This window comes from Mobula hypostoma, chromosome 1 (genome assembly GCF_963921235.1).
Source record: "Mobula hypostoma chromosome 1, sMobHyp1.1, whole genome shotgun sequence".
Taxonomy (NCBI): domain Eukaryota; kingdom Metazoa; phylum Chordata; class Chondrichthyes; order Myliobatiformes; family Myliobatidae; genus Mobula; species Mobula hypostoma.
Window position 1 is genome coordinate 169,808,361 of NC_086097.1, and position 21,194 is coordinate 169,829,554.

A 21,194-nucleotide genomic window follows, 5' to 3' on the forward strand; every position below is an offset into this window, starting at 1 on the left:
AAGAATAACAATTTAAAATTGGCTGATATGAAGTTGTAAAGTAAAAATCAGTTAAATTTGTATTGATATTCCTGGTTGTTTTCATACATCTAATTATAAAAGAGGATTGATCTTGGCTTTTCACTTAACTATAATTAATTTAGAACCTCACTGTAATAGATGTGCTGTCATTATTGTTGATCTGCTAATCTTTGCATGACACGACTGAAACTTTGTTATAGTGGCCACTAGATGGCACAGGTTCTGCGCACATGCTAGAACATTACAAAGTTAACTTGCCTCACAGGCCAATATTATTTTCCCTGAATATATAGTCTGCTTCGGACTTTAAATATTACAAAGCAAGCTATTGCAGGTACTGAAAATCTGAAGTAATAAATGTGCTGGAAATTATTAACACAATTAACAGTACATAGAGCAGAATCAGGTTTGTTAGCATTCTTATGACATGAAATCTGTTGCAGCAGAAACCTGATGGCAGAGGGGAGGAGCTGTTCCTGAAATGAGTGAGGGTTTTCAGGTCAATCCTGATGGGAATGGGCATGCCTTAGACAGTGAAGACCCTTAGTGATGGATGGGAACTTCTTAAGACACCAGTTCTTGAAGATATGCTTGAAAGTGAGGAGGGCTGTGGCTGTGATGGAGTTGGCTGAGTCAAAGCTCTCTGCAGCTTCTTGCATTGGAGCTTCCATTCCAAGCTGTGAAGGCATACCAGGCAGAGAAACAGATAAAAGTTTTTGTAACATACATCAAAGTTGCTGGTGAACGCAGCAGGCCAGGCAGCATCTATAGGAAGAGGCGCAGTCGACGTTTCAGGCCGAGACCCTTCGTCAGGACTAACTGAAGGAAGAGCTAAAAGAGATAAAAGTTTTTGTAACATCCTTTCATCAGAATTACAACCTTTTTATCACATAAAACTAGTGATCAGTTCAATGTTGGTTAGAGATGCATAAAGATTGTTCCTAGATTATGGTAGAGTTCCATTCCTGCCACTTGATTGTAACCAAGACAGCAATCCCCACTCTCCACCGCCCCCCGCCCCCGCACCTGATAAATCCACTCTGCTGTTCCCCAAATGGTAGTTCATGTGGAGGGGCTGAACATGTGTCAGATTTCATAATCTGAAGAGAAGCTCCACTCCAAATTAGCTTAGTTAAAAAGAAAATGGAGCAGTACAGCATAGGAACACATCACTCAGCCCACAGTATTGCGCTGAACCAGCTTAAAAGGTAAATCAAAAACACCCTAAAGCTAATCCCTCCTACCTACACCATGCCCATATACCTTCAATGTCCATATCAAACCTTCCTTGCATTCATGTGCCTGTCCAAACGCCTTTAATGTATTTGCCTCTACCTCCATACCAGGCAGCACATTCCAGACGTCCACGTCTCTAAAAACCTGCTCCTCACACTCCCCTTGAACCTACCAGCTCTCACCTTTAGTCCATGCCCTCTGGTATTGGACATTTCAACCCTGGGAAACTGATTCTGTCTGTCCACTTCATCTATGCCTTTCAAGATCCTATAAATCTCGATTAGATCTTCCCTCAGCCTCTGGCACTCCACAGAAAAGAACCCAAATTTATCCAGCCTCTTGTGATAGCACATGCTCTCTAAACTAGGCAGCATACTGGTAAACATTTTCTGCACCCTCTCCAAAGCCTCAACATCTTCCCTATAGTGGGGTGACCAAAACTGTATGCTAAAGTCCACATGTGTCCTAACCAGAGTTTTATAAAGTTGCAACATGACCTCTTGACTTTTGAACTCAATGCCTGGACTTATAAAATCAAGCATTCCATAAACCTTTCCTGCCTTATTGACCTGTGTAGCCACTTTCAAGGAGCTGTGAACTTGGATCCCGAGATCTTTCTGCTCAGCAACACTGTAAAGGGTCTTACCATTAACAGTGTATTGTCTCCTTGTATTTGCCCCTCCAAGGTGCAACACCTCATATTTATCTGGGTTAAACTCCATCTGCCATTTCTCTGTCCATATCTGCAACTGATCTATGTCATACTGTATTCTTTGCCAGTCTTGTGGAGAAAGAGGTAGAATGTGATACCTTCACTGTGAAACAGGTTACTCTAGTCTTGGACAAGAAAATGACAATTAGATGAAAGAAAGCAATGTTTGTATCTATGCTCTATTGCTCTGACTTTATGATTGCATTTTATTGAACAAACTGCAGTTAAGTGGCCTCTTGGAGGGCACTCATTAAACAATAAACTGTTTTGAGTAGAGACAGTTATACTCTGTATTACCTCTGCTTGTGTTATCATTCTTGCTCCTACCCCTTCCCCCAACCACTCACTCTGATCTCCTGTGCATATATATTGTAAAGTTTGAAGTGACGTAACACCTTTCCAAGATCAGTGTACTTCATTGTATTAGAGATGAGGAACAGAGTCAAAGGTTTGTGAAAATACTGCCATCCACTGGCTGTGCAATCATTGTTTTATTAGAACCAGAGTAAAATCCTTATACTTTCTTCCTAGGTATATACTTGGTGTTTGCATTTGAGAAACAACCATAAGCAAATCCTTTTTATTTGCTGGGAACTTCGCTGGAACCTGAAGGTGTGATAAAGGAGATAACGATAGAAGTTGATCCTTTCGAAGACAGTATTTTAAGAATGCTAGTTATGCCTATTGGGTACTGATGCTATTTTAGATTGTGGATTCAAACTGAAGTCCCTGATGATCAACGCACAGTTATTTGCTGCACACGAAGCAATGTCCTGATGGAATGTGTCATTTAAAAAAAATCTTTGTACTATACTTATTGTTTTAGTTGCAAGCATATATTTTTGTTAAAAAAAATTGAATACTGAGCTTTTTACATTTTACTTTTTAATGTAGGATGGTCCTTCTGGAAATATTAGAAAAGTAGGTCAGTTGGTGATTTCATCATCATCATTATGTGCTGTGTCATTTGGTGATTACAAACTCTAAAATAAAAATCTCACTGCTGTTTGAGTTTTTGAACATGCGTACTGGGATAGGGTAGTGTAGATACTTTCTGCCTGCATTTTGTAGGAAAAATTATTTGTTGGCACCATTTAAATTATTTACTTGTCATCCTGCTACTGTGATCCTGAAGTAGTTTGGGCTCCATGCCCTTCCTGTTTATACTTTTATGGTGTTATCTACTTTTATTATTTCTCCCCAACCCTTTGTAAGAATGACCATTTTCTTTGACTCCTTCCTCAAAACTTACTGTGTAGTTTTTGAAAGACTAACATAATCTTCATGGACGGTGGTTCCAGTCTTGGGCATCATAGGCCAATGTCTGATGTAGCAATAATGGAAGCTGTTGTTTTATTGGCTCCATGCCATTAAGCATTTGATTAATTTCTTGGATGTTCTACTTTTTGTAAACAGTTTTATAAACTGCTGACTTTTAGGTTTTATTTTCCAATCCTGCCTTTAGAATGCTGAACAAATATGAACTTCGTGGAGCATACACATGCTCACCAGTTTTAACTGGGACTTCCCTGTTTCCTATAGAATATTTTATTCTCCACTGCCACGTTGCCATCTATAAACTATGGCTTCTCTAAAGTAAATTCTTGTCAAAAATATTTAAAGATATAAATGTAATATCTTTGGTTTTCCTTGTAGGAACATAGAAGTGGTCAAATGTAATGCAGAAAATCAGTTGTGGTAGTGTCTGAATAAATTTTGAACTCTCACTATGAATGTTCCAAAGACATTGTGCAGTTCTTTTGTTGGAACAAATCGATATTATGATGCATAAATATATTTTACAGATTTATAAGCTGTTACATTTCTTTTGTCATTTAAATTATTTCCTCATGAATAAATTTTGCAGTTGGCATTGGATCATTGGCCTACAGTCTATAGTATCAGGCTCTTTTCGAATTATCTAGTGCTTATTGTTCTTGATCACCCTGCATTTCCTTTTATTAAAACCCAATCAATTAATGTAAAACATTTACACAGCATGGATTATCCAGTTAAAATGAATGACCACAAGCACTATATCTGTTCCTCACCTCCTTAAGTCTTGCCAAGGATAACAAAGTTTACATCAGCTGATTGGGTTCCACCTTGAGGTGGTATACCATTTTACCTGTGGGAGACATGATCATAGTGATGTAATTAGGTAATGTTAGATTGATTCTCTGCATTGGAAAGATGTTAATGCAGCATCATTCCAACTTACCCTCCCTTTGTTTCTCTGGGCTTTTTCATTATGATAAATACACATGACTTCCAAATTCCTATCAATTTGTTCAGCCTCAGCCATTTTAAATCAAGTTATAAGTACATCAATATCTGCTTCAAGGGAACAGTGGGAGGATCAAAACCATTGATTCTGACCATCTCATCTCCCTGTCCCTAGCTACTTACAAGTTACTTGAAAGAAGTAACATGAAACCTTGCTTCAGGGTGTCAATTTGCAATGGGTGCGAATTTACTAATCTAGAACTGCAACTGTTTTGTATTTGCAGGTTCACAGGGTTTCTTTACTAATGTATTCCACTGAAGCTCACATCTGTAAGCAAAGCCCCAGCCACAAAATAAGCTTTAAGTAAAACCAGAACATATGTCCTGAACATGAGAAATTCTGCAGATGTTGGAAATCCAAAGCAACACACACAAAATGCTGGAGGAACTCAGCAGGCCAGGCAACATCTGTGGAAATGAATAAACGGTTGATGTTTTGGGCTGAGAACCTTCAGGACTGGAAAGGAAGGGGGAAAACACCAGAATGAAAAGATGGGGGGGGGGTGGAAGGAGGATAGCTAGAAAGTGATAGGTGAGCTAGGTGGGTAGGAAAGGTAAAGGGCTGGAGAGGAAGAAATCTGATGGGAGATGAAAGTAGACCATAGGAGAAAGGGAAGGAGGAGGGGACCCAGTGAGAGATGACAGGCAGTTGAGAAGAGGTAAGAGGCCAGATTGGGGAATAGAAGGAGGGGGAGGGAATTTTCTTTAATCAGAAAGGGAAATCAATATTCATGCCAACAGGTTGGAGGCTACCCAGATGGAATATAAGGTGTTTCTCCTCCACCCCGAGGGTGGCCTCATCGTGGCACAAGTGGAGGCCATGGACCAACGTGGTGGAACAGGAATGGGAATCAGGCCGGGAGGTTCTGTGTTTGCCGAGTGGAGCGGAGGTGCTCTCTGAAGCAGTCCCTCAACTTAAGACGGTTCTTATCAATGTAAAGGAGCTTGCCTTACCTCTCGGGGTAGCTATGGGCCCAGACGAGCCCGCCTTTTTGTTGGCTACACAGAACAGTCCGTGTTCCAACTCTTCCTCTTCCTCTGCTGTATTGACTGCACTTGTGCTGCTTCATGCACCCATGCTGAGCTTGTCAATTTCATCAACTTCACTTCCAACTTCCACCCTGCCCTTAAATTCACTTGGTCCATTTCTGATACCTCCTATCCGTTGATCTCTCTATGTCTCCATCTCTGGAGATAAACTGTTGACTGACATTTTTCATAAACCTACCAATTCCCACGATTATCTTGACTATATCTTTTCCCACCCTGTCGCTTGTAAAAATACTTCTCCTTTTTCTTAGTTCCTTTGTCTGCCTCATCTGTTCCGAGGATGTGACTTTCTATTTGGGGACTTCAGAAATGTTCTTCAAAGAACAGGGTTTCCCTTCCTCACTTAAGGCGCTGTCCTCACCTCCATCTTCTCCATTACCCGAACATTGAGCTCACCCTATCTTCCTCCCTCCGGAACGGTGACAATGATTTTCTTGTCCTTACCTGCCACCCCATCAGCCTCCGCACCCAACATAATTCTCTGCAATATCTGTCTTCTCTAAAAGGATTCTACCACAAAACATACCTTTACCTTGCCTCCTCTTCCCGCAGGGATCACTCCCTCCCTCTGTGATTCCGTTGTCCATTCATCCCTCCTCTCTAACTTCCCTCTCGGCTGGTAACCCTGCGAGTGGCCAAAGTGCTGCACCTGCCCCTTCACTCCTCCCTTTCCTCCATTCAGGGCCCCAAACAGAACTATCAGGTGAGGCAACACTTCACATGCGAATCTGCTGGGGTCGTTGATTGCGTCTGATGCTTCTGATGCAGCTCCTCTACATTGGTGAGACCCGTCGTCAATTGGGGGACTGCTTTGTTGAGCTCCATTGCTCCATCCACCAAAAGTGGAATTTCCCGGTGGCCAAACATTTTAATTCTCATTCACAGTCCCGTTCGGACATGTCGGTGCACGGCCTCCTCCTGTTCTACAATGAGACCATACTCAGGGTGGAGGGGCAACATCCTATATTCTGTCTGGGTAGCCTCCAAACTAATAGCATGAATATTGATATCTTCCAACGAGAAGAATTTCCCTCCCCCTCCCCTCCTCTTCTATTCCTCTGGCCTCCCATCTCTTCTCAAATGCCTATCACCTCACCCTGGGTTTCTGGGTCTGCCCACCTTCCCTTTCTCCTATGGTTCACTCTCCTATCAGATTCTTCCTCCAACACTCACAACATGCTGGAGGAACTCAGCAGGTCAGGCAGCATCCGTGGGAAAGATCGGTCAACGTTTTGGGCCTTCTCTCTTCAGTCCTGACGAAGGGTTCCGGCCGGAATCGTCGCCCCATCTTTTCCACGGATGCTGCCCGACCTGCTGAGTTCCTCCAGCGTGTTGTGAGTGTTGCTTTGACCCCAGCATCTGCAGATTATTTTGTGATTAAGATTCTTCCTCCAGCCTTTTACCTTTCCTACACATCTGGCTTCACCTATCACCTTCTAGCTATCCTTTCCCTCTCCTCACCTTTTTATTCTGGCATCTTTCCCCTTCCTTTCCACTCCTGATGAAGGGTCTCAGCCTGAAATATCAACTGTTTATTCATTTCCATAGATGCTGCCTGACCTGCTGAGTTCTTCCAGCATTTTGTGTGTGTTGATATAAATTTTTCGAAACCTAATTTGCTCTTGTATGAGTTCTAAAGTCTAATGGCAAATTATACTCCTTATTTTTATTTCAGAATCTGGTTTATTGTCACTGACACATGTTTTGTGGCTGTATTTCTGTGCAAAGCATAAACAATTTCTATAGGTACAATAAAAAAGTGCAAAAGAGAAATAGCGAGGTAGTGTTCATGGATTCATGGACCATTCAGAATTGTGACGTGGAGGAGAAAAAGCTATTCCTAAAACATTAAATGCAGGTCTTCAGGTTCCTGTACCTCCTGCCTGATGGCAGTAATGAGAAGGGGGTGGTGAGGATCCTTAATGATGGATGCCGCCTTCTTGAGGCACTGCCTTTGGATGACGTCCTTGTCGCAGATCAACAGATCTCAGAAAACTTGCACTCATTCCTCAATCACACTTTATTTACTTGTGCACAAAGTGAACAGTGTGACCCCTGTCACCAAACTGTTCTAACGCTTGAACAAATAAAATGCAATTTTTACACAGAAATTAACTAGTTTGTGATCTTGTACATGTTCAAATTCCTTATTTGCATAATCAATTACCAATCATACTACAGTAATACAGGTATTAATAACCAATAGAAACTGCGAGCTAATAATATTTGGTACCTTAGAGTTGGTAAAGTAATTGTCCTATAGCTATCGTGTGTATCCTTTGTGCATCTTTACCTTGTCCGGGTATTCAGAACAGCTTGAGCCCAATGCTGTGCAAAGGGAAGCTATGGTCTCAATGTCCTTTCTTGCCTTGCTTCACAGCATACTATTCTGTAAACTATGTTTGCCTGCACATTGGCTCACTTCCTCAAACCTTAGGTACAACCTGAGATACAACATCTGCAGAAACTCTCTGATGACTCTGCAATAGTTGGGTGTGTAAAGGGAGGACAGGAGGATGAAGACAGGGCCCTGTTGGAGGACTTTGTCAAATGGTGCAAGCTAAATCATTTGCAGCTCAACAACAGTGAGACAAAGGAGATGGTGATGGTCTTTATGAAGACTAAGTCTGTACTGCTCCCTGTTACTATCGCTAGTGAGGACGTGGATGTGGTGAAGACCTACAAGTACCTGGGGGTGCACTTGCATGACAGACTTGAATGGAGCACCAACACTGAGGCTGTGTATACAAGAAGGGTCAAAGGTACTTCTACTTCCTGAGGAGACTGAGGTCCTTTGGAGTATGCAGGCCTCTCCTTCACATGTTCTACCAGTCTGTTGTCACCAGTATGATCTTCTATGCGGTGGTGTGCTGTGGCAATGGCATCAACATGGTGATGCCAACAAGCTCAATAAACTGATTAGAAAGGCTAGCTCTGTTATAGGAGTCAAACTGAACACACTGGGGGCTGTGGTAGAATAAAGGACCCTGTGGAAACTCCTGGCAATTCTGGACAATGTTTCTCAGCCTCTGCATGCCACCTTGGCTGAACAGGAGCACTTTTAGTAAAAAAAAATAAGACAACTGTGCTGCTCCAAAGAGTGCTATATGAGGTCATTCTCACCTTCGGCCACTAGGCTCTATAATGAGTCAACCTACAGCCGGGGAAGTGATGACCCTCTCCTGATAGACTGTTTGTGGTAACTTGCTTTTTTTATTCTTTCTAGTTCTCTTCTAATATTTGTATCTGTGCACTTGTAACGCTACTGTGACACTGTAATTTCCTCTGGGATCAATAAAGTATTTATTATCTTTGCCCTTGCCTTGTCATGACATCTGCACCCTTGATGGTGGGTGGTTTGTGCCTGTAATGGAGCTGCCTGAGTCTAAAATCCTCTGCAGCCTCGTTCAATCCTGCGCATGCCAGGCGGAGACGCACCCATGTCAGAGTGCTCTCCGTGGTACATCTGTGGAAATTGCTTGACTTTGAGGATGTACCAAATCTTTTCAAACTCTTAATGAATTATAACTGCTTGGCATGCCTTCTTGGTGATTGCATCAATGTGTTTGGCTCAGGATAGGTTCTCTGTGATAGATAGATACTTTATTGATCCCAAAGGAAATTACAGTGTCACAGTAGCATTACAAGTGCACAGATATACAAGAGAAGTAAGAAATAATAAAAAAAGGACCTCAAACACAAAAAAATCTGCAGACGTTGGAAATCCAAGCAACACACACAAAATGCTGGAGGAACTCAGCTGGCCAGGCGACATCTATGGGAAAAAGTACAGCCGATTCCTTCGCCGTGCCTACTTCTTTGACAAGGACTCTCCACCCCACAGCGATGGCCCCTTCTCCCGTCTACAACCCTCCTCCTCTTCCTGGACGTCTCCAGACCGAGACCCCTGTTGCCGCTGACTCCATCCTTGACCGACAGCACCTCCAGCTGGGATCCATGCGCTGCCCGTCTCTCCTTCCCCCGCTAGCACTCTGAAATCCCACGTCTCTCAAGTCCCACCGCCAACTTTTAGGTCCTCGGAAACTCCGTCTTCCTCTCACCCCACCTTCCCTGAACACTCCAACCCTCCCCTCTCCTCTGACACTACCTACACCCTTCCCCCCTCTGATCCCAGCTCTCATCCATGCCGGATCTTCTCCATCCCCTCCAACCTTCCCCTCACTGAGGCAGAATGTTCTGTCATCAGTAAGAGCCTCACCTTTGTCCCCGTGTCCACACTTCAGCGAGTTCCGTGCTCGCCATGAAGCTGAGCTCTTCTTCTGGCACTGTCTCCGAGCCTACTTCTTTGGCAAGGACTCCCCACCCCGCACCGATGACCCCTTTTCCCGTCTTCAACCCTCCTCCTCTTCCTGGACACCTGGCTCTGGATCTTTTCATTACCAACAGCTGACAAGACGTCAACTGTCTCGACTTCACCACTCCTCTCTCCAATCCTAACCTCACTCTGTCTGAACACACTGCTCTCCTCTGTCTTTGCTCCAATCCTAACCTCATCATCAAACCTGCAGACTGGGGGTGGGGGGTGCTGTAGTAGTCTGGCAGACTGACTTCTACCTTGCTGAGGCCCAGCAACAACTGTCAGACACCTCCTCTTATTTACCCCTCGAACAAGATCCCTCTAAGGAGCACCAGGCCATTGTCTCCCACACCGACTTTATTAGTTCTGGGCACCTCCCATCCTCTGTCACCAACCTCATCATTCCCTTACCCCGCACCTTCTGTTTCTACCTCCTACAAACCTGCCTGTCCAGATAGACCCATTGTTTCAGCTCATTCCTGCCCCACTGAACTCTTACTTGCATACCTCGACTCTGTTTTATCCCCCCGGTTCAGTCCCTTCCTACCTTATACGTGACACTTCACACAATCTTGACCTTTTCAATGATTTCAATTTCCCTGGCCTCCATCATCTTATTTTCACTATGGATATCCAGTCCCTATTTACCTCCATACCCCACCAGGAAGGCCTCAAAGCTCTCCTCTGTCTAGCAGACATTTAATAATTTTTCTTTTGGTTCCTCCCACTTCCTTCAAACAAGAGGTGTAGCCATGGGCACTCACATGGGTCCTAGCTATGTCTGCCTTTTTGTTGACTAACGGAACAGTCTACGTTCCAAGCCTACACTGGTGTCACTCCCCCACCTTTCCTACATTGACCACTGCATTGGTGCTGCGTCCTGCACCCAAGCCAAGCTCGTCAACTTCATCAACTTTGCCTCCAACTTCCACCCTGCCCTCAAATTTAACTGGTCCATTTCTGACACCTCCTTCCCCTTTTTCAATCTCTCTGTCTCTATCTCTGGGACAGCTTATCCACTGATACCTATTACAAACCCACTACCTGGTTTATACCTCTTCCCACCCTGTTACTTGTAAAAACACCATCCCCTTCTCTCAATACCCCCATCTCCACCGTATCTGCTCTCAGGAGGAGGCTTTTCATTCCAGAACGAAGGAGATGTCCTCCTCCTTCAAAGAAAGGGGCTTCCCTTCCTCTACCATCAGTACTGCCCTCAGCTGCATCTCTTCCATTTCACACATGTCTTCTCTCACCCCATCCTCCTGCCACCACGCCAGGGATAGGGTTCTTCTTGTCCTCCCCTACCACCTCACCAACCTCTGTGTCCAGCACATAATTCACTGTAACTTCCACCATCTTCAGTGGGATTTCACCACCAAGCACATCTTTCCCTTGCTCCCCTCCCCAACTTTATGCCTTCCGTAAGGATCACTCCCTTTGCAACTCCCTTGACCAGTCGTCCCTCCTGGCTCTTATCCTTGCAAGTGGAACAAGTTGCCCCTACACCTGCCCCTACATCTCCTCCCTCACTACCATTCAGGGCTCCTATCAGTCCTTCAAGGTGAGGTGACACTTCACCTGTGAGTCTGTGGGGTCATACACACTGTGTCTGGTGTTCCCGGTGTGACCTCTTGTATATAGATGAGACCCAATGTAGATTGAGAGACCGCTTCGCCAAGCACCCATGCTCCATCTGCCAGAAAAAGTGGGATCTCCTAGTGGCCTCCTCTGCTGTTGTGATGAGGCGACACTCAGGTTGGCAGAGGAACACCTTTTCTTCTCTCTGGATAGCCTCCAAAGAGATCGCGTGAACATTGATTTCTCAAACTTCTGGTAATGTGCCCCACCCCTCTATTCCCCACCCCCTTTTCTCTCTCTCTCCTTATCTCTTTGGCTGCCCATCACCTCCCTCTGTGCTCCTCCCCCTTTTCTTTCTTCCATGGCCTTCTGTCCTCTCCTATTAGATTCCCCCTTCTCCAGCCCTGTATCTCTTCCCAATCAACTTCCCAGCTCTTTATTTCACCCCTACCCCCATGATCACCCATGTCTTAGGAAAGCAGCTGGCATCATCAGGGCCCCTATTATCTGGGCCATTCCCCCTTCTCACTGCTGCTATCAGGAAGAAGGTACAGGAGTTTCATTCTGAAGCACGACTCTTCCCACCTTCAGGTTGGAGCTCTCAACCACATATATTTGTAGCATGTCTGCTCTCATCCCTTCTCCCCAGGACAGAGCAAAGATAAAGTTCCCATGGAACTTATTTTCCATCCCACTAGCCTTCACAATTAATGTATTATCCTTTGTATTTTCAGCCATTTCCAAAATTAAACTCCCACTTTCCTCTCTCTTTTCCATTTCTTGTTTCATGAGTCAGTTCTCACTTTGTGATTCCCTGGTACACACTTCCTACCCCACCCACCACTCCCTGGCCACAGCAGCCGCTGATGTAACTGGAGAAGATACAACTCCAGTTCATCACGCTCTTTCCACCATCCAGGGACCCAAACATTCCAAGTGAAGCAGCTGGATTACTCTTGCAAAGAACTTCTCCTTCTCCTCATCTCCTTCTTTACCTAGAACGGAAGGCTGTAGTTAGAGGTAGAGATTGGCTAATTGGACTTATTCACACTAGAATGTGGAAGGCTGCTGAGAAGGTTATAAAAGTATGAGATGCAAATTCTAGAATCAATAGTTAGAGTCTTCATCCCAGGGCAGGGTGTCTTGAACAAACAGGTTTATGGTGTGAAGAAGAAACATAAGGGGTAAGTAAACTTTTCACACAACTGATGGAATGCCAGCAGCTATACTTCATTAAGAGTTTGAGGAGATTTAGTAATGCCACCAATATCTCTAACAAATTTCTACCAATGTACCATGGAGAGCATTCTGACTGGTTGCATCACCAGCTGGTATGGAGGCTCCAATGCACAAGATTGAAGGAAGTTGTACAGTGTTGTAGACAATGGAGGGCATCTTCAAAAAGTGGTGTCTCAAGAAGGATCATCTGTCACTAAGGTTCCTCACCATCTTGTACATGCCCTCTTTCTCATGACACTATCATGGACAAGGTACAGGATCCTGAAGAGCCGCACGCAATGTTTCAGAAACAGCTTCTTCTTCTCTGCCATCAGATTTCTGAACAGTCCATGAACACCTGAACACTATACATCTTTCAAACTGTTTATTTGTTTACTTATTAAGTTATGGTAATGTTTATATCTTGCACTGTACTGCTGCCACAAAATGACAAATTTCATGACATATGTCAGTGGTAACAAACCTGATCCTGATTCTGATTTTGATTAATGATTATAATGAGAGGATGTCAGGGTAGAGGTACGTCTCTACCAAAGGAGGTTTAAAGTAGTTCTTCCCTACTCTAGTCTGCAGGTTACCCTTGGGTATGGTGTAGCACCTGCTTAGCCCTTTTGATCAGGGTCACCAGAAGCCATGGGAGCAGGTGGTATATGGTCACGTGAGCAGCTGGTGCATATCACAAGTCCTGGTTATGTGACCAATAACGCCAGGCAGACAATTCCTGAATGGCAGAGATGTCCTGTATTGTAAAGACACTGCCCAGAAGAAGACAATGCCAAACCACTTCTGTAGAAAAATTTACAAAGGAAAATCATGGTCATGGAAACATTATTATCACCCATGTCATATGACACAGCACGTAATGAATGAACAATTGTAACTAGGTGCTGGAGGGGGTGGTGGAGACAAGTATATTTATAATATTTAAAAGGTGTTTTGTTAGCTAATTGGGTAGTAAAGGTATAGATGGACAAGACCTAATGGAAGCAAAAGGGGTTAGCAGATAGCCATCATGCTCAGCATAGACAAGGTTGACTAAGAGGGCCTGTTTCTATGCTGTAATTTTTTGTGATTTCATAGCTCTTTTGTATTACTTTTGTGTTGGGCACCAACTATTGAATATTGGAGACACAAAAAGCTGCAGATGCTGGAAATCTGGAGTAATACATGTAAAACCAAAGGAAATATGATTCAGCAAATTTGCGTATGATATGTGGTTGACACCAAAATTGGGGGCAGAGTGGACAGCGAGGAAGACTATCAAAGTTTGCAGCAGGTTCTGGATCAGCTGGAAAAATGGGCTACAAAATGGCAGATGGAATTTAATGCAAACAAATGTGAAGAGTTGCACTTTGGGAGGACAAACCAGGGTAAGACCTACAAGGTGAGTGGTAAGGCACTGAGGAGCGCAGTAGAACAGAGGGATGTGGGAATACAGATCCATAATTTCTTGAAAGTGGCAGCACAGATAGATAGAGTCATTGAGGGAGTTTTTTTTTTAGCACATTGGCTTTGATAAATCAAAATATTGAGTACAGGAGTTGGGATATTATGTTTAAGTGGTATAACATCTTGAGGAGGCCAAATTTGGAGTATTGTGTGCAGTTTTGGTCATCTGCCTACAGGAAAGGTATCAATAAGATCGAAAGGGTGCAGAGAAAACTTACAAGGATGCTGCCAGGACTTGAGGACCTGAGTTATAGGGAAAGGTTGAATAGGATAGGACTTTGTTCCTTAGAGCACAGGAGAACGAGGGGAGATTTGATGAGGTATATAAAATGATGAAGAGTAGATGCAAGCAGGCTCTTTCCGTTGCGGTCGGGTGAGCCTAGAACTAGAGGTCAAGACAAGTCAAGTCAGGTCAAGTAAAGATTATTGTTATTTAACTGTATACATGTATACTGTCAAATGAGACAATGTTTCTCCTCCATAGGGAGAGTTAAATGCACCAGGTTACTGGAAGTTCACATCACCGATGACGCCACTTAGTCACTGAATATCACCTCCCTGAAACGTCTATAAGCAGCAGCCTGGCATATGAGATCCCATTTTCCAGACGGAACAGGACAGAGTGGAGGGCAGAGTTAAGGTTGAAAGGTGAAATGTTTAAGGGGAACATGAAGGAGAAATCCTTTAGTCAGAGAGAGGTGAGAGTGGAATGAGATGGATGTGATTTCAATTTCAACATTTAAGAGATATTTGAATAGGTACATGGATAGGAAGGGCATGGAGGGCTATGGTGTGGGTGCTCGTCAATGGAACCAAACAGATTAATAGGCATGGACTTGAGGGGCTGAAGAGTCATTATCAACTCCAACAACTTCCCAACCACTGAGATCAGACTAACTGGTTACAATTTCCTTTTGTCTCTCTCCCTTCTCGAAGAGTGGAGTGACATTTGCAACTTTCCAGTCTTCTGGAACCAATCCAGAATCCAGTGATTCTTGAAAGATCATTACTAATGTCTCCACAATCTCTTCAGCTATCACTTTCAGAACCCTGGGGTGTACACTATCTGGTCCAGGTGACTTATCTACCTTCAGACCTTTCAGCTTCTCCCTAGTAATGGTAACTTCACACACTTCATGACCCCTGACACTTGGGACTTCCATCATATTGATAGTGTTTTCTACAGTGAAGACTGATGTAAAACGCTTATTCAGTGCGTCCACCATGCCATGTTGTTGTCCCACATTACTACCTCTCCAGCACCGTTTTCCAATGGTTGGATGCTAGATTAGATTAGATTCAACTTTATTGTCATTGTGCCGAGTACAGATACAAAGTCAATGAAATGCAGTTAGCATCTAATCAGAAATGCAAAGAATAGTGTTATTTACAAAAAAACTGCGAATAAAAAGTAAGTGCTACAGCACACAAATATAAAAGTACTGAGACAGTACAATATGGGTGCAATACTGCTTTGTGATTCCTTTTATTCCACAGTAATACTGATACATCTGACTTTAGCTTCTCCTTCTGAAATTTCAGGTTTAATTTGATCATATTATAATCACTTTCCTCTAAGGGTTCTTTTACCTTAAGCTCTCTAACAAATTCCGGTTCATTACACAACACCCAATCCAGAATAGCTGATCCCCTAGTGGGCTCAACCACAAGCTTCTCTAAAAAGCCTTCTTGTAGGCATTCTAGAAATTGCCCCCCTTGGAATCCAGCACCAAACTGTTTTTCCCAATCCACCTGCATATTGAAACCCACTATGACTAATTGTAACATTGCCCTTTTGACATGCATTTTCTAGCTCATTGAAATTTGTATACTACATCCTTTCTACTGTTTCGGGGTCTGTATATAACTTCCAGGGTCTTTTTACCCTTGCAGTTCCTTAGCTTTATCTACAATGATTCAACACCTATGTCACCTTTTTCTAATGATTTGATTTCACTTTTTACCAACAGAGCAACAGAGCCTCCTATGCCTTTCTGCCCATCCTTTTGATACAAAGTGTATCCTTGGATATTAAGCTCCCAGCTACAATCTTCTTTCAGCCATGATTCAGTGATGCTTACACATTATAGATGCTAATTTGTAACTGTGCTCCAAATTCATCTACCTTATTCTGTATATTGTGTGCATTCAGATAGAGTCCTGTATTCACTCTTTTCGGTTTTTCCCACCTTTTACATTGTGACTCATCCTGTTGACTGCATTTAGCCCAATCATCAGTTTCTCCTTGCTTGGAGTCTCACTATACATTGCCTCTGTTTGTAAACTGACTACCTCATCTTCAGCACTGTCACTCTGGTTCCCACACCCCTGCTAAATTAGCGTAAACCCACCTGAATAACTCTAGCCAACCTGCTCGCGAGGATATTGGACGCGCTTGGGTTTTCAGATGTAACCTGTCCCTTTTTTACATGTCACACCTTTCCCAGAAGAGATCCCAATGATCCATAAATCTGAATCCCTGCACCAATTCCTCAGCCATGCATTCACCTGCCAAATAATCCTATGCTTACCCTCACTGGCATGTGGCACAGACAGCAATCCAGAGATTACTGCCCTGGAGGTCCTGTTTTTCAGCTTGCTACCTAGCATCCTAAAATCTGTCTTCAGGACCTCCTCACCTTGTCTACCTATGTCATTGGTGCCAATGTGCAAGGCACCAAGAGTTCTGGCTGCTCAGCCTTGCTTTTGAGAAATAAACAAATAAAACAAGATTTTCTATTTTGTTACTCTTTTATCTCTATATTTATCAAATTAATGCTTTCATCAGAAATCCTTTCATTCTAAAACATTGACTCAGTTCCTCTCTACCTGACCAGTTGACTCTTTCCAGTATTTTCTTATTGCTTAAAACTTTAGGGCAGCCTTTACAAAAACAGATTTCTGTTAGCTTTGTCTGTGCAGGGCAGGTTGATTACCTAGAGAATGTTTCTGTTGGCTAGAGACCCCAAGACTAAGGGACATTTAAAAATAGAGTTAGTTACTAACTAATAAATTCAAAAGTGAAAACTGGATAAAGTGCTTTATTCAGTTAGAATGTTGAACTTGAAAGAAGCAATTGAGACAAATGATTAGTGCTTTTATATTTCCTTTGAGAAAGAGGCCATTTGGCCCATTAAGATGTAAATAAGGTTGAAGGGGTAGAGAGAAGATTTACAAGGATGTTTCCGGGACTGGAGGACCTGAGTTATAAGGAAAGATCGAACAGGTTAGGAAGGACTTTATTCCTTGGAATGTAGAAGATTGAAGGGAGATTTGATAGAGGTATACAAAATTATGAGGGTATAGATAGGGTAAATGCAAGCGGGCTTTTTCCACTGAGTTTGGGTGGGACTACAACTAGAGGTCATGGGTTATGGGTGAAAGGTGGAAAGTTTAAGGGGAGCATGAGGGGAAAATTCCTCAGAGGGTTGTGAAGTGTGGCATGAGCTGCCAGTGGAAATGGTGCAGGCAAGCTCAATTTCAATGTTTTAAGAAGTTTGGATAGGAACAAGGATGGCAAAGTATGGAGGGCTGTGGTCCCAATGCAGGTTGATGGGAGTAGACATTTTCAATGGTTGTTTCCTTTTCAATACTCTGTTTATGCTGGGTTCTAGAGGAATTCCTTCGGTCCCATTCCCTTACATTTCTCTGTAACCTATTCTCTTTCATATTACTTTTAACATGTTCACTTCTCCTCCTTCCCAGCTAACCTATTGTAGCTACAATAGTAAATTTACCTTAAGACCAGTGTGTCTTTGGGATGTGGGAGGAAACAGGAGCACTTGGGGAAAATCTGTGCAGTCACAGAGAGAGTGTGCAGATGACTTATTTGCAAAACCAGAGGTTCAAATCCTATCCCAGGTCACTGAAGCCGTGAGGCAGCTGCATTAATAACAGTGACATTGTGGAGAAGGAGACCATTCAGCCCATCAAGTTTAAACTATCTTTTGAATCAGATCCACCAGTCCCTTATTTCCCTGTAATGTCATTAAATTCTACCCAATTATCTTGCTCATCCACTACACTGAAGGTAACTTGCAGTCATCAATTAACCTACCAGCATGTCTTTGGGCTGCGGAAGGAAATGGGAGCATCCAAGAGAATTTGTCAGGGAGAACAATAAATTCCATATAGGTAGCATCTAAGATCAGGACTGGATGATGGGACAGTGGGGCAGCAGCTGTAAACGTCTACAATCACAGGGAAAAAAATTGGAAAATCCCAGGAGGCCCAGCCAGCATCAAGGAGCAGAGAAACAGAGCTGACCTTTCAGGTCAGAAATCCTTCAATATCTGCTGACCTGTGGCATCACCCTTTTAAAACTAATAGGCAAGGAGGAGAAAGAAAGGAATGAAAGGAAATAGTAAGGGGCAAATGGAGTACAAATGCCATCTTTAACTAATAGGGCTGAATGAATGGCCTTTATATTATTAACAACCTTCACAAAAACTATACTAGTAGAGAAAAATTCCTTGTCACTTTTTCTACTATGCTAAATCTGTCAATCAAAAAAACAATTTAAAAGATCTGATGTGGGGAGTGATTGAAAGTTTGCTTTCCTTGCTCTAGAAAGGATGGGGTCACAATCTAGTTGCAGAACTAAGTGGAAATCTTGCTCTTCAAAAAAAATATGCTTGTAGCAATTCAAAATCCATTGAAATATTCTAGAACTGAGCCAGGGAGAAATTTCAGCTAATAAAGTAATTGCTTGTGTGTTTCAGATAGCTTTTAATTCCAGTTTTCTCTGAATGTACTGGATTCACTATACCACAAAATTTAAGTGCTATTTTCTTTCAGGAATTGGCATTGAAGCACCACAGGGGTTGAAATGAAAGGTAGACTTGTAGTTAAAGGAAATCACGTAACTATTGCCCTGTTACTTGGCAACCTACACTGAGTCATTGATCTTAAGTAGGAGACATACATTTTCAAATGAATTAAAAGAACACAATTACCAAGATGTTGCTAAGGAAGTGTAAATTGAAGTGATGCCATCAATGCTTTCATAGCTAGGAATTTATAAAAATAAGTTAGAAATTTAATTTAAAGATTAAATGTATTATTTTAATAATACTCTTGCGAGAAAAGCATGAAGTTAAACAGTTTATTATCAATGCTGAATGCCAACAGTAATTGAAAGGTTGATAGATATTCTGCTTTGCTCATTTTCTTGCTGTAGTGTAGAATTTTAGCTGCATTTGATATTCAATTAGGAAAGTTAATTAAATACTTTTAAAATTCATTCTTTCAATAAGGATGTTACACACAAGGCAAACATTTAATTCAATTCCCTAATTGCCCTTTAAAGTGTGGAGCTGATTCACCACCTTGAATTCCTGATATTCCTTTAGTAAAGGCTCTCACACATGTTGGGGGAATCTTGACCCGGCAACACGACTCTGGATGGGCACGTATGCGAATCAGATGGAAACTTGTTCCATTGCCCATGCTCTTTGTTCTTCTCGGAGATAAAGTTCATAGGCTTGATGTTGTGTTAAGGTAGTCTTGACAGGTAAGTGCTAATGTTGCATACTGCAATCACATAGCACGATCTGGTATGGCAATTCGAATGTGCGGGAATGTAAGAAGCTGTGGAGGTGAGTGGACTCATGGCACATCACTCCCCACCATTGAAAATATCTATATGAGACTCGGCTTCAAGAGGGCAACTCAAATATCTCCACTATCGTGGCCATGCCGTCTTTTTGCAGCTGTTATTGGCCAGGAGGTGCAGAAACCCCAAGTCTCATACCTCCAGGTTCAAGAACTGCTACTTCTGGTCTTGAACTAACTGGCACAACAATTTAGTGACACCATGACCACTTCAATCACTTTGCACGAAAATTGACTTTTTTGTTCTAATTGTGTTCTTTCTTGTAAAAATTGTGTATAATTTATGGTTTCCTTCTGAATATTGCTAATATGATGCTATGTACCTGTGATCCTGCAGCAAGGAAGGTTTTCACTGTATCTGTGCATAGGTGTGCTTGTGCACCTGACAGTAAACTTGATTTTGACTTTGCTATCGCTAATGCAGTTTCTGGCCTGCTCTGTAATTAAGGTTTGCTCTGGATCTGGTTGCATTGGAAAGGGCATAGAAGAGATTCACCAGGATTTTGCCTGGGTTGGAGTGTTTCAGTTATAGGGAGAGATGGGAAAGGCTGGATTTGTTTCTTTTGGCACAGAGGAGTGTAAGCAGTGGTGGGGGAGACCAGATAGAGATACACAGGCTGAAACTTATTGTCTGGCATCCTTGTGCCTTCACTGGTGCCAGGTGACAGAAATTGAAGTCTCCCCCTACCTGACCACTCTCCTCTGAGCTTCACACTGTTGTTTTTACTTTCTAACATTATGTAGGATTCCAAGAACTGGATCAGCAACCCGAAGTTTCTGTAAGTTAAAAATGCTGTTGACTGAGATCAAAACAGTTGCACTGGTAGTTAATTCCATCAGGTTGGTAGGTTCTCGGTTAACTGTAGATCTAAAATTAACCCAAGTTTATTTTCATGAGCACAAGTACGGTGAGGTGCAGGAACAGTGCAAAACTTACTGGCAACAGCATCACAGGCACCTGTCTACAGATTAGTCTCTGGAGCAGCTTGTGTTCTTGTGCATCGAAATAGCCGTACCGGGTTATGATAGAAGCAGTCAGGACACTTCCAGCAGTGCATCCCTTCTGCTTACACAGTGTCTATATTTCTCTGGACGGAAACAATTGTTGACATTTTGGGAAAACAATGTCACAAACAAGTCATAGATTCATACATCACATAATTGGGCCTTTGGCCCAACACGTCCATGCTGATCATTATATTTATCTACGCTGATTCCACTTACTTGCTTTTGCAGACTTAAGAATATGTCTTCCTCACTGTTATTAGCCTCATGAACTCCTTCACATTCCCTTCCCAGTGGTGCTGCCATTCTCAGACTCTTAATGCTTCTTCCATTATTAATTCTGATAATATCATTTTAGCATTTCTCTCTTCTGCACGATTTCAGATTGCACTGCCATCTTTGCAGCATTCTGTTGTTTTGTGCCTGTCACAGCTCTTATAATTACCATATAGGCTGTTTACTCTCTGAATTGCAAGCGAGCAAGTAACTTCATTGCACCCTGGTGTTTGTGACAGCAAAATAACCTGAATCTGAGGTCTGTAGCCTTGTATCCCTTGGTGATTCACATACTTGCCTTTATGCTTGTTACATGTCATGAGAGTACCGGCCTACTCCACCGCTTCAGGTGGCGTGTTCCAGACTGCAAGCACCCCTCAGATCCCCTCTTATTTTAATTCTCTGCCC

At 42.7% G+C, this 21,194-nt stretch overlaps 1 protein-coding gene and 1 long non-coding RNA gene across 3 annotated transcripts in view; one reads left to right on the top strand and one right to left on the bottom strand.

Moving 5' to 3' along the window:
* The window catches only part of rnmt (RNA (guanine-7-) methyltransferase), a 39,245-nt gene extending 35,398 nt beyond the window's left edge, over nt 1-3,847 (top strand). For both annotated transcript variants that reach the window (XM_063059742.1, XM_063059747.1), the window contains one exon: nt 2,501-3,847. In XM_063059742.1, the coding sequence (XP_062915812.1) occupies nt 2,501-2,587 (87 nt within the window). In that variant the 3' untranslated portion in view covers nt 2,588-3,847. The remainder of the gene's footprint in view (nt 1-2,500) is intronic.
* LOC134352477 (uncharacterized) lies at nt 6-20,907 on the bottom strand. The gene is made up of 3 exons (XR_010019410.1): nt 20,730-20,907; nt 4,021-4,097; nt 6-852 (listed from the first exon to the last, which is right to left on the bottom strand). It is a non-coding gene; the product is annotated as an uncharacterized LOC134352477 (long non-coding RNA).
* Nucleotides 20,908-21,194: the final 287 nt, after the last annotated feature.